The 13,717-nt window shown below is 34.9% G+C and overlaps 2 protein-coding genes across 4 annotated transcripts; one reads left to right on the forward strand and one right to left on the reverse strand.

Annotated features, from left to right (window-relative positions):
• Nucleotides 1-806: 806 nt before the first annotated feature.
• On the reverse strand, nucleotides 807-1,462 carry LOC108125710 (HIG1 domain family member 2A, mitochondrial). The gene is made up of 2 exons (XM_017242018.3): nucleotides 1,248-1,462; nucleotides 807-1,175 (listed from the first exon to the last, which is right to left on the reverse strand). Exons 1-2 carry the CDS (start codon nucleotides 1,390-1,392, stop codon nucleotides 1,012-1,014), a joined length of 309 nt encoding a protein of 102 aa, XP_017097507.2. The 5' UTR covers nucleotides 1,393-1,462; the 3' UTR covers nucleotides 807-1,011.
• A 2,205-nt stretch (nucleotides 1,463-3,667) lies between these two features.
• Dsp1 (Dorsal switch protein 1) lies at nucleotides 3,668-9,577 on the forward strand. Of its 3 annotated transcripts, none has more exons than XM_017241978.3 (6): nucleotides 3,668-3,694; nucleotides 6,558-7,016; nucleotides 7,094-7,252; nucleotides 7,317-7,480; nucleotides 7,609-7,783; nucleotides 7,849-9,577. In XM_017241978.3, exons 1-6 carry the CDS (start codon nucleotides 3,683-3,685, stop codon nucleotides 8,029-8,031), a joined length of 1,152 nt encoding a protein of 383 aa, XP_017097467.1. In that variant the 5' UTR covers nucleotides 3,668-3,682; the 3' UTR covers nucleotides 8,032-9,577. The 3 variants fall into 3 exon arrangements, with proteins under 3 accessions (XP_017097467.1, XP_017097457.1, XP_017097448.1); XM_017241968.3 differs by lacking the exon at nucleotides 3,668-3,694 and adding an exon at nucleotides 4,221-4,943 and having other exon boundaries at nucleotides 6,561-7,016; XM_017241959.3 differs by lacking the exon at nucleotides 3,668-3,694 and adding an exon at nucleotides 4,226-4,943.
• The last annotated feature ends 4,140 nt before the right edge of the window (nucleotides 9,578-13,717 follow it).

Genomic DNA, 13,717 nt, shown 5'->3' on the forward strand with positions numbered 1-13,717 from the left:
AAGCTAATGACTTAAAAATATACCAAATATTCTATTTGATATTTTAAAAATTTACAAAAAATTTTCTCTAGATAAAAACATAAAAGTTTGGATAAACATTTAAAAACATTGGATAAAAAAGTTATTCAATCAAGAATGTGCGACAACAGAGCCAAGTAAAAAAAATGTTTTTTTTGCTGTAACACTCGAGGTTGCCTCAGAAAAATGCGAATTGCTCAAAAAGTCCACAAAAGTGCAAGTGTTTTAAAAGAGGAAAAAACACTCTATAAGACAGTATAAATATTAAGGTGCAACTAGGTGAAACTTTTTTTTTCTCTATTTAAAGTTGAGGGTTCCCATTGACATTTATCCTTTAAAGGGGTACCCATATACACGATTTTTATATATACCCATATACACAGATATAATTTTTCGATTAATTTTTCGATTAAGATCTTCTATTTTCTTCGAAAAATCGCAGCTGATTCTCACATACATATATGACTTACCAAAAAAAATGTTGGGTACCAAAAAAAAGGTCATTAAATACTTCATTGCATTTTGCATTTAATGCTTTGTAATTTTCGTGGTACACTCTTTCCGAATGTCTGATCAAGTTTATAGTGCATATGCATACATAATTTTTCGTTTGGTTGTGAGAGTCGAAAAGGTTAAACTGTTTTTTCGAAAAATATGCCCTGGTCCAATAAATTTTCGAATTTGGTCAATAAACGATATTGCTGTCGAATGTTATGTATAGGTACTAATAGATAATTTTTTGGTTGGTTACCTTCCTTATACCAAAATGTGTTCAAAGAACACTGTAATATTGTTTTATTGTTTATTGTTTGTTTATTTTTATTAAATATTTTAGACATTAATTTGGTTACCTGTAACATTAACCATATCACATGTAAACTCGAAAGAACTTACTTTATAAACCTTAATTTCCTCTTTAAAATTAATGTTTACAATTTTTTCGTATATACACACAGAAGTTTGATTTCGATTATCTCAAATGAGTCAATCTTGTTACTTCTTATCCGAGTAAGTCATCACGACGCCCACAATTAAAGCAAGGACAGTAAATCCCTGTGCCGCAATTCGGGTACGCATCATTAGCTGGGACATCTTTCGATTTCCAGTGCGAAAGTTATAGAGTCCAGCTGTTAATGCTGCTGAGGTAGCCAGACACCCTAAAAGAAAAACAATAATATATTGGTTTATATAACCTACAGACGATAAAACCAAAAAGCGCCTCCCCTTACCAATGGGTACAAGAGGATTCTCCTTTATCTTGCGCTGCAACTTTTCTTTCGTAGTCTCCACCTCGGCTATTGGACCCAGGTCTTGGCGCAACTGTACCCAGTCCAGCTCCTCGTCGGACAGGGGGATATTGGTCTTTTTGGACATTTCTAGCAGAATTAAATATATGCTACGGAGCTAGAGAGGAACACGCTCATTCATTGGCATTGGATTTTTTGAAACATCGATATTTTATAGACACTATCGATGTTTTTGTCACCTCACCGGGGATGTGCCCCCGAGAAGTCGATAGCTTTAAATCAGTGGTGCCCACACAAAACATTCCAGTTAAGCCTAGTACTGAGTTGACGAAAATCCGCTGTCGAACGAGTGACATATAAAAAAAACGGTGTTAAAAAGGAAGAAGAAATTTTTGCCTCCTAGATTTTGCGGGTACTGTGTTGACGAAAATTTTTGTTATCGAATTGAATGGCGTTGCCGGATCAAAAAAAATAAACAGCTGATTTTGGGGAGTTGAAAGAACTAATTTTATTTATTTCGATAGGTAAAACATTTTGATTTTGACCCAGTTTTTTATTTCTTAATCAGCTCCTTAGCGGCGAAATACATAAACAAAACACCAACATCCAATCGTTTTGAATTCATTTTTGCTTTTTTTGTTTTTTGTTTACAAACAACAGCTGTTCAGTATTACCTTTTTTCTTAATTTTTTTGGTCACACTAGCTCGGTAGCTGAATAAAGTGCGATATCGTTATCGGATTTTCAACAGCGGATTTTCGTCAACTCAGTACTAGGCTTTAGCAATTGTAGTTTTTTTCATTGATTTTTTTTGTAGAACGATGCCAGAATATTGGTTTTTTGGCCGAACCACCCAGAGAGGATAGATTATGTCTCACTCGCTCATTTTCGCTCAACTCTCACGAGAGAATCTCTAAGAAATTTAAGCCTCTCCATCGATTCTATTTGAATTAAGGATGTAGTCTCATGTGTGAGGTTGAAAAAATCAAATTTTTTTTTTCAAATATTTCGATAGTATTGTTTATTAAGAATGTACTGTTAAAGTTTCAAATAAAAATATCAAATAATGACAGAGATACAGCCCATAATCGAGAGCGCGCCTACACCGAAAAGTATGAGTTTCTCGGTAGCCTCTAAACTTTAAACGCGTTTTTCTCGGAACGACATTTTTGTGTGCGGCGCAGGTGATTCACAAAATTCTATGGTACCGATGTAACTCAAATTTGGATATGTTGTTCTAAAAACACCTCTGTAACACCTCTGTCCCGTACTAGAATCAATTATTTTTAACGATTAGTTTTTTTTTTTATCATTAATTTAAGATAAATTTTGTAAATTAAAAAAAAATTTTTTTTTTGTGTGTTCGCCATTTTGTTGTTTATTGATGAAAATATTTCATTCTAGTACGGGACAGAGCCATAAGCTTACAAAACAATAATCTATTCTAATTTTTTGTTTCGGATGACTCTAGCAGTCGAAATCACCTGCGCCAGGGACCTACCTTTTTTTTTATATGCATACTTTGGCATGCTATAAAGTGTATTAAACTACACAAGAATAAATTAAACAAAATATTTTCAAATAGTTTATGATGCTTATAAAAACATATGTGAAAATTGAAACGATCGCATTATTTTTTATTACAAAAAAAATTTTTTGAAATAACCTCTAAAAAGTAGGCCGGAACATGAGACTACATCCTTAAGACGAAAACCAAAATGGCTATCAAAATTGAATATCCTAGGTATTTTATTTATTGATATATGTATGTACATATACAACATTTTACAAAGCTTAAACAAGTTAACGCACAAAGGGAAATGTATCATTAGCAGCCTATGCATTTAGATGCATTTTTTATTAATAAAAACGTTGCTGCCGAATATATAAAATATAATTTTAATGTTAACGAAATTCGTATTATTTTTATTCCAATTTTTTTTTTATGTATGCTTAAATATACACGTACAGTACATACAACATATTCTGTTCCAGTCCGACTTACATATGTAGATTCTATCATAAAACAATGGCCATTTTTGTTGTGATAAAAGATTTTATTTAATATTTAAGATAGATGTAGCAAGCAAAGCGCCATCTGTTGTTCACTAAAAACTAAGAACACACAAATACAATATCGTTGTTTCAGCTCTTAAAAACTTTTTGTGAGATTTTTTTAATCAAAATAATCTATAAATATATAATAATAAATGTATTTTGGTGTTTTCAACAGTCCGGCAACTTTCATTTATATTTGTTTTTCTGTCTGGCAAGGTCTAGCCAAATGGATATTTTTGACTCTCTTTGTTAAAATACAACGAAAGAGGAAAAAAAGAGAGAGCTGGGAAGTACAGTCAGACTGCGAACACAAAATGAAACATGTGTATTTATTGAGCACTCTTGTTAAAGTGCCTCTGTATGCTATGTTGGGTATGTATCGGTGTAATGTATTGATGCATATAAAAAAAATTTATGTATGTATGTATGCTTCTAAAGAAATTATGAAGGTATACATACTTAACAATGTACATATATTAGGTGCTTATGATGTACAAAAAACGTTTTTTAATATAAACTTACGGTATTGGGCCGTATAAATATCAGTAATGACATGTACAAACATACATATATGTATGTATCTATGTAATCCCTTTCAATATTTTGAATCAATCAATGAATATAGACCAAATGTGTATATAATTATTATAGAACATGTATGTACATATGCATTGAATGGTACATAAGTACGAGTGAATTAAATTTACAGTCCGAAATTCTCCTTGCCATCCTTTTCCACCACCTTTTGTATGTAGATATATACAGTGTAAATGAGAGCGAGAGAGATGCGATAGATTGCTTGCTCATAAACTGTACTCCAAATGGACTCTTTCTGGCTTTCACGCTCTGCCTTTCGCTCGCTCCGGTTTTCCTCCGTCGCTTAGCGTACACACACAACAGCCACCCGCTCCCACTCATACTCGCTCTCTCGCACACTATTGCGCATACGACGCATACAGAAGATTGCTGGGCTTGCTGGCTTACGAAGCATAGCATGGCAAAGACCAGAGACAGCAATTCAATTCAATAGCCTTTGCTTTGCATTCGTTGTTGGTACTCTGTGTGTGTGTTTTCAATCAGGCGAGCGGCGCGCGAACGAACCTCATCTTTTCCGCATTGCCACCAACAAAACACAGCGATACAATACACAGCGTTGCAGAGCTGTTTGTTTATTTTTTACTAACTAAAAACAAACGCAAAACAGATTTCTAGCTTACCCGCGTTGCTGATGTCACAAAAACCCATTCATTGCGTTACGGTTGTTTTTTTTTGCGTGTGGTGTCGTCGTAGAATCAGTGACTTTCGATTTAACGAGTGGCGTTTGCTTTAAATTGCCGTTTACTTGCATGTATATACTTACGTACAATAATCAATAAGATATACAACCTGAAAACCTAAGCTCCAGCGTACGATAAAAGTCGTAGAACAGTATTAAAGGCTGTCTGAAGAACTGGCTTGGACTGCCATTGCTTTCGTTAGTGTGTGTAGTGAAAAAAAAATAAAAATAGTGAAAACACGATTCACCACCGGATTCCAAGCAACTGAGACAGACTCTCGAAACGATCCGTACGATCGGAGTCATTCCTATCGCTTAGTAATGGAACACTTTCATCAAATTCAGGTAAGATTCGTGCAGGTATACCACTGTAGTCATATTAACGTTTTGACACAAACACAATTGCACGCACGCACACAATATAAATATGTATATGCACATACACTAGCGTGAAAGAAACACGCTGTTTGTTTCTTAGACTCATACCGCGAACTTCGCTATGTAAAATTAATATTATTTATTTAACATATTAAATACAGTATTAAATATCAAACTTAATTTATAGTGACACGAGAACTGGCCCTTCGACTCAAAATTTTGGCCGTATGCCGTATTATACAGTATAAATTTTTCCCGCCAAAGTGGCTAATAAATAACTATTCTGAAGATGAATTCAATAATTGCCATTTAAAAATTTATAAATTTATTGAACACACTCTTCTTTTATACTTTATTTTTTTTTATATATATTTTATAGAAACGAGCTAGTTGGTATATGTGTGCGCGTATGCATACAAGCAAAAGCGACGCTGTACAACCAACATTTTATTTTGCGTGCGCATCTAGGGCCGCCATTTTTTTATTAGTTTGTATGAAAAAATACATGCATAGTAATATGGATATATTGTATTGTGACAGCGCTTTTTAAGCTTTAAATTTCATTGTAACTTGTTAAATTTATAATCCATACCATTAAAAAAAATTATACATAAAGAAATCCTAAATTTTAAACGATTTTAAACAAATGAGCATTGTTAGCTTGTATGTATGTAGGCATATAAGTTTGTAAACCTTGCGTAATCTCAAATTTTATATTTTCCGCATGTGCATAAAATAAGTGTCAAATACAAATGCACATAGGTATGTACATATGTGTGTGTTGGGTGTTTAGTGGTTCTCTTATGCGACACAAATTTTTGCGAATATACGTACATATAAATACATATGTATGCATACATATTTAATATAATAGTAAAATTTTTTTTACAGTTACTGTTATTTATTCGATAACGTTATTCTATATAGCAATTCTTGTGTCAATTTTATATGCTCCTATATATTCTCGCTCGAAGCTATTGAGCTTGGCTGTTATTCGATCGTCTAACCACTCTGTGGTAGCGAGCTTTAATGTTTAAAATTAAGTATATACATATGTGATTAATTTGTTTGACAAGATAAAAACAGTGCAGTTCTTTTGTATGTATGTATGTATATGTATGCTTATTCAGTTTTTATCTCCACGCCAACAGCTGGTTGAAAGCTTTATTTGTAAACAAAAAAGTAGCCTTGCTGGATTTATCTATGAGTTTTTTTAGTTTTCTGTTGAAAAGATGTCTACACGAACAAATTCAAAGGGGTTGTAGTTATAAAAGTTTAAACTATAATATTTTTTTTATTCCTTTAAATTGTAAAATGTTAAGTTGAAAACAGATTGAAAAAAAGTATTTAATTTTATCCTATAACTTTTAAAAACACATACATATGTATATATATATTCATATATACTAGATCTCATTAATTATCTCATAATATTAATAAAATTGTTATTAAATGGAGTGTTGCTTTTATTTAATCATACCGCTAACATTATTGCAAAATATGCTATTAAAATTATTGTTAACTAAATACATATTAATGTAATAAACCAAATTATTAATTTTTAAACTCTACCACTATCAGCAGCAACTGGCTGCGCAACAACAACAGCAAGTGCAACAGCAACAACTGCAGCAACATCAAGTGGTAGTGCAGCAGAACCAGCAGCAAGCACACCAGAATAGCTCCAACACCACGGCCGGTGTTGGCACCCAGCAGCTGTTTACGTACAAAATGGCCAGCAGCTTCCCAAATCCAGCCACAACAATGGCCCAAGTAGTAGCCACCTCAAACGCCGCCGGAACCACGGGCTATGACTACCGCCTGAATATGGCACAGGCAGCAGCCGCCGCCGCCGTTCCCGGTTCCCAATGGTGGTACTCGGCTGCCAACCAAGGTCAAGTGGATGCCAACACAGCTGCACAGTTACAGCAACAACAGCAGCAACAGCAGCAGCAGCAGCAACAACAACAGCACCAGCAACAACAACAACAACAAATGCAGCAACAGCAGCAGCAACAGAACGTCATAAATTCAGCTGGGGTAAGTTATCAGATACCCATGTTGGGTACTGCAAGAACTGGATAAGTTTATTAATATCGGTTGGTTTTGGTCGACAGAGTCCAATGATCAGAGGAAAGGCAGACGCCAAGCCTAGAGGCCGCATGACCGCCTACGCTTACTTTGTACAGACTTGTAGAGAGGAGCACAAAAAGAAGCACCCCGATGAAACCGTGATATTTGCTGAGTTCTCACGAAAATGCGCTGAGCGGTGGAAGGTGAGTACGCAATTGTCCGTATTGTAATTTCCTGATTTCCTGACGTTGGATCACTTATCTTTAGACAATGGTAGATAAGGAAAAGAAACGCTTTCATGAAATGGCCGAAAAGGATAAGCAGCGCTACGAAGCGGAAATGCAAAATTATGTTCCACCTAAAGGGGCGGTCGTTGGTCGTGGCAAAAAAAGGAAACAGATTAAGGACCCAAACGCTCCAAAACGTTCATTGTGAGTTCGTAGCAAAATGAGTTACCATATTAACCTAAATGTACATACATATATAAATAGGTTCGAGAGAATACCACCATAAGTGAAATATTTCTTATTCGATTCTCTTTTTATTTTTTTATATAAAGGTCTGCGTTTTTTTGGTTCTGCAATGACGAGAGAAATAAGGTGAAGGCCCTTAATCCCGAGTTTGGTGTCGGCGACATCGCAAAAGAACTGGGACGAAAATGGTCAGACGTTGATCCCGAGGTGAAGCAAAAGTACGAGTCGATGGCAGAGCGAGATAAGGCTCGATATGAACGGGTATGTTATTTTTTTTTCGATGTCCGATGAGGAAAATTATTAAGTGTATTTTTTGGCTGTCTTAGGAAATGACCGAGTACAAGACAAGTGGGAAAATAGCTATGTCTGCACCTTCAATGCAGGCGTCGATGCAAGCACAGGCGCAAAAAGCAGCGTTACTTGCCGCCGCTGCACAGCAACAACATCAGCAGCTGGATGAACAGCACGACGACGATGACGGCGATGGCGATGATGACGAGAACCAATAGGTTTAGCAGTAATACTCTTCACTATTTATAAAAAAATGTCATTGATCATTACGATCCAGAAGGCATAAACATGGTAGCGTTGGCTGATCTATTATCAGGTTGGCAAATGTGTGTTGAATATATATACATATATATATATATATATATATATATATATATATGTAATATAAATATAATTATTTTTTTTTTCTAACAATAAGTAATCAAATTTCCATGAATTACGAAGGAGAAATCACAAAGAAACTTTTTGTAAGTTCTATGTTAAGGTGAATACTATTAAGTAAGGTTAGATTAAAGTAACGCATCTATCTGAAAACCTTATTTGTGCTTCGAGCTAAGTTTCTCCTAAAAACTAAGAATTATTTTAAAAACTGAAGAAATCCATTGTCATTCATTCTCAACAAGTACGAAAATTACCACTACATTTATAAATATTGGTACATATTTCCCATTTATTAAAGATAGATTCATATAAATGAATTATAAAAAAATGCGTTTGCTCATTCGAGTTGTCCGCCTCTAAACGACACTCGAGGAAACGTGATAAAGTCAAAAACTTAACTCAGTGGCGGGTAAAATCTCTATTTTTTCTTTCCATCTTTGCGTGTGCTTGTGTGTAACCACATCAAATCCCAAATCGGATCAAAACTAGCATTGCTTTTGATTTTATAACTATGCATAATCCAAACAGCATCTGGAGGTTCTTGCCCTTCGCCCCAATTTCTTTCCCTATTATCCACTTATTAGTTGTTGTTTTGAACTTTTATAAGCGACATTTTAATATAGCCTTGGGAAAAATGGCGGTAGTGTTTATTTGTAAATATATGCTATCAATTCTAATAGCTAAGAAATATTTACAATTTTCTGGGAGAAACGAAATTTGATTAATGAGTTGGCATAAAAAAGTATACTTACTATCATGATACAATTATATAATTATATTATTATATTAATTATATATAATTGTATCATGCTTACTATATCAGACACGGAAAAATATCTTGACTTGGCCATGTACATACAATTTGAAGTATTATTTAAAAAAGACTATCTAAAAATTAATGAGAATCGGATTGGTAATGCAACGTATTTAAAATATGTAGTCTCAGTGCCCACCTTCAGCTTCACATACTTGAAAAGTGTGGTAAGAGAGTCTGGTATTTCGTATTAGGAAAAAACAATCTTTGGCAACTACTACATGCCGTGATTCATATGCAACGTAATGATGGTGTTTATTATTTTTGACCTCCTTCCCCAAATAATTACACATGGAAAATTTAGTTTTTTTACTTACAGAATAAATCCTTAAATAGTAATCCTTAAATAACACAGTGCGACAAAAATAGAAAAGTTGGAGGAACTTTTGATTATAATCATTGTTCACTGTCCCTATGCCTCTCAGTGATTGCTAGACCATATTTTAGAGCATAGATGGGCAAGCCCATGGCTCCTCGGGCTCTCAAGGCTCCCCCCGTTATTCGTAATTTTTGGCGCCAGCAAATCGAGGCAGACGATCGAGTCGCGGGGTCAGTGAGCCGTGAAGATTTACAAAAACAATGCTACACAAATTCCGAGGCTGGTAGCGAGCCGAGTTCGACCCCGCGGTCCCGAGTTTGCAACGCACAACGCGACGACAACCATCGCGAGAGTGGTGGTTGTTGTTTTAATTTGTTGTCTGGCCGAGCTGCGGCTCCGACCGTTAGATTTCGTGCCCATCTACATATGTTTTAGACTCTAAAATTTAGAGAATGCATAGGCTTTAAATGCAAATGTTTAAAGCATAAACATTTTCGTGCAAAATTCACTTAATTAGTCGAACTCTACTATATAACATATTAAAGTGTTGATCAGTCCATCTATCTGTCTCTGCGCCAACTTTTATTGGGCTTGGATCTTTTGGGGTTTTATAATGTAAATGTATATATGTATGTCCGTCGAAATAGGCTACATCTGCATCCCAATAAATAGCCAATCAAAATGGGGCACATTTAGTCTTTGATTAGACTAGGTCAGTCCATGTGGAATATGTTTTGTTTAGACCTTTATACTTTTTAAGGATACTCTGTTTTTGAAAACTTTTTATGATAACGGAAAGGTTTTTTGATGATAGTATACACTTCTGTTCGAATCAAAGCTTTCTATTTTTATACCCTTGCAGAGGGTATTATAATTTTGGTCAAAAGTGTGCAACGCAGTGAAGGAGACATCTCCGACCCTATAAAGTATATATATTCTTGATCAGGATCACCTCCTGAGTTGATATGAGCATGTCCGTCTGTCCGTCTGTCCGTCTGTCCGTCTGTCTGTTTCTACGCGAACTAGTCTCTCAGTTTTAAAGCTATCGTCTTGAAACTTTGCACACACCCTTCTTTCCTTTGCACGCAGTATATAAGTCGGAACGACCGGGATCGGCCGACTATATCCTATAGCTGCCATATAACTGATTGATCGGAAATGGTATAACTTTGGTGTTTTTAGAGTTAGAGAGTTCAAATTTGACACTAGAGCTATTTTTGGCAAAACATTACGACATGCCAAATTTCAAAAGGATCGGCCGACTATATCTTATAGCTGCCATATTACTGAACGATCGGAAAAGACCCAACTTTCGTGTTTTTGAAGATAGAAAGCTGAAACTTAATACAGATTCAATTTTTGGCGAGTTGATCCAACCTATCAAATTTCATTAGGATCGGCCAACTATATCCTATAGCTGCCATATAACTGAACGATCGTAAATGGTACTTGGTAGTAATATCAACTTTCGTATTTTTGAAGATAGAAGCTTGCAACTTTTTTTTAGATTTTTTATTGTAATAAATTGGTTTTATTATGATGTAATCATAAGGATCGGCAAACTATATCCGATGTTTGCGATATTTATCCGGTTTTAACTGCAAGGGTATATCAACTTCGGCTCCGCCCGAAGTTAGCTTTGCTTTCTTGTTTGAATTTAATTTTATTTTAGGGTGTATAATCTAGTTAATTGTAATTTAAAACGATATATATATATATTTATTATGTATATTTGAAATATAATATATATAGTATATAAATATGTATTAATGAAATTACGTATCTAAGTACATACAATATACACCTTAAAATAAAAAAAACATGTTTACATTGTTACATTATATCTTTTCATTCATTAGTTCATAGAGAATGACTCGCCACCGAGATTATATTCATAGAAGATTCTAGTTTACATTTTTAATTTAAAAATTTCTTTAATTGATAAATCCCATAATATATTAAATGATTATGAAATTCCATATCCCCTGTGAGTTTTTTATAAGAATAAATCCATGAAATAAATTTATAAAAATAAGATTCATGTAAGAAAATTTGTGTAATCTTAAATCGGCCTGTCTAATTTATTTAATTTTTGTAATATAACTAGATTATGCCTGTATTGAAGTTTATACTGCTGTTTTCTTGTTTTCAATCTTTCTTTTTTCGTATCTCGTATTTCGTAAAAACGAAAATTACACAGGCCGACAATTTCCATTTTTTTTTCCTTCACGCATAATTTCAACTGCTTCATAACCTTTAGGCTTCCCTCAACCAAAGTCCAGAACAAACATAGTTTTCATCACCCATAGTTTTTGCGGAGAACCAATTATGAAGGCCGTGTAATTGCGTTGACCATCATTCTTATACCCTTGAAGAGGGTATTATAATTTTGTCCAAAAGTTTGCAACGCAATGAAGGAGACATCTCCGTCCCTATTAAGTATATATAGACCTTATCTACGCGAACTAGTCTCTCAGTTTTAAAGCTATCGACTTGAAACTTTGCACACACCCTTCCTTCCTTTGCATGCAGTATATAAGTCGGAACGGCCGGGATCGGCCGACTATATCCTATAGCTGCCATATAACTGATAGATCGGAAATGGTGTAACTTTAGTGTTTTTAGTGTTAAGGGGCCCATCCACAGGCGAGCATGTTGGGCGAACATGTTGTGCTCGACGAAATTTTTCGTTCGTAATGTTTCAATTATTATGCGCCCTGTCTTCAAATTTCAGGCTCTACTAAATTAAACAGTTTTTCATATGTAGAACTTTCCATTCGAAGAAAGTTTTTTAAATCCATAGGAGACTTTTCATGCCACTCTTTAAAAAGCTTCGTATGTGTGAATTTTAGCCGCTTTGCGTACCATTCCTTCATCCACATACTGTGCTTCCTTTTTATACCCTTGCAGAGGGTATTATAATTTTGTCCAAAAGTGTGCAACGGAGTGAAGGAGACATCTCCGACCCTATAAAGTATATATATTCTTGATCAGGATCACCTCCTTAGTTGATATGAGCATGTCCGTCTGTCCGTCTGTCTGTCTGTCCGTTTCTACGCGAACTAGTCTCTCAGTTTTAAAGCTATCGTCTTACTTACTCACTTATCGTCTTAAACTTTGCACACCCTTCTTTCCTTTGCACGCAGTATGTAAGTCGGAACGGCTCGGATCGGCCGACTATATCCTATAGCTGCCATATGACTGAACGATCGAAAATGACCCAACTTTCGTGTTTTTGAAGATTGAAAGCTGAAACTTAGTACAGATTCTATTTTTGGTCAGTTGATCCAACCTTCCAAATTTCATTAGGATCGGCCGACTATATCCTATAGCTGCCATATAACTGAACGATCGGAAATGGTATTTGGTAAAAATACGCAACTTAGGTATTTTTGAATATGGAAGCTTGGGACTTTTTTGTAACTTTATTGTAATAAATTTGTTATATTATGATATTATCATAAGGATCGACCAACTATATCTGATGTTTCCGGTTTTAACTGCAAGGGTATATCAACTTCGGCTTCGCCCGAAGTAAGCTTACCTTTCTTGTTTAATTTGAGTTGGTATATATTCGTTTACAAAATTATATGTTATTATACGACCTACATACATAAATTTTATAAATTTCTTTACCTAACATATGTTTCTTTTGGACTTTGGTTAAGGGGTGCCTAAAGGTTATGGAGCAGGTAAATTATGCGTGGACCATTTTTGCTGTCGGCCTGTTTTATCGAAAAAAAAATTTCCTGTTTTGTGTGTTAATTATAAGATGTTTTTCGTTGGAATTGACTAATCTGTAATAATAGTTGAAAATAAATAATATATAGCTGATGGTTTAGGCTTACAAATCTGAGGACTTCGCCCTAAATTTTGCCTAAAAGCATGCTGTATACATACTTACATACATATGTACCTACATAAGCGAGGAAAGCTGTATTTAAGTAAAATACACCCAGCGATTTACGCGCGATTGTTGGTTCTGCCACTAATCGCGTAAAAATGGTAACCGCTAACTAAATGACTAATGACTAGACTTGCAATAATTAATACACATAGAGTAATCGCAATCGCAATCGCAATCGCGTTAAAGTGAAAAATCCGCGTAAAAAAAGAAATTTGCGCTGCAAAAATAACCGCGTTAAAGTGAAATCGCGTAAAAAGAGATCGCGTAAAATAAGGACTGGGTGTATATAACCAAAGATTATAAAGTACATAGATGGGACATCAGGGCCCACAACGGTCAACTTTTTGCGTCGAGCTTGTTGGTGAGGGGGGAAACGCACATGCATACGATTCTATTTTTAGAACTCTTTACATGTACCCGCCAACAAAAATGTGAACCTATGTGTGTATGTGTGACTGCTCGCACGACGGAGTAAAAATGTTT

The sequence above is a fragment of the Drosophila bipectinata genome, chromosome XR (genome assembly GCF_030179905.1).
Source record: "Drosophila bipectinata strain 14024-0381.07 chromosome XR, DbipHiC1v2, whole genome shotgun sequence".
Lineage (NCBI taxonomy): Eukaryota > Metazoa > Arthropoda > Insecta > Diptera > Drosophilidae > Drosophila > Drosophila bipectinata.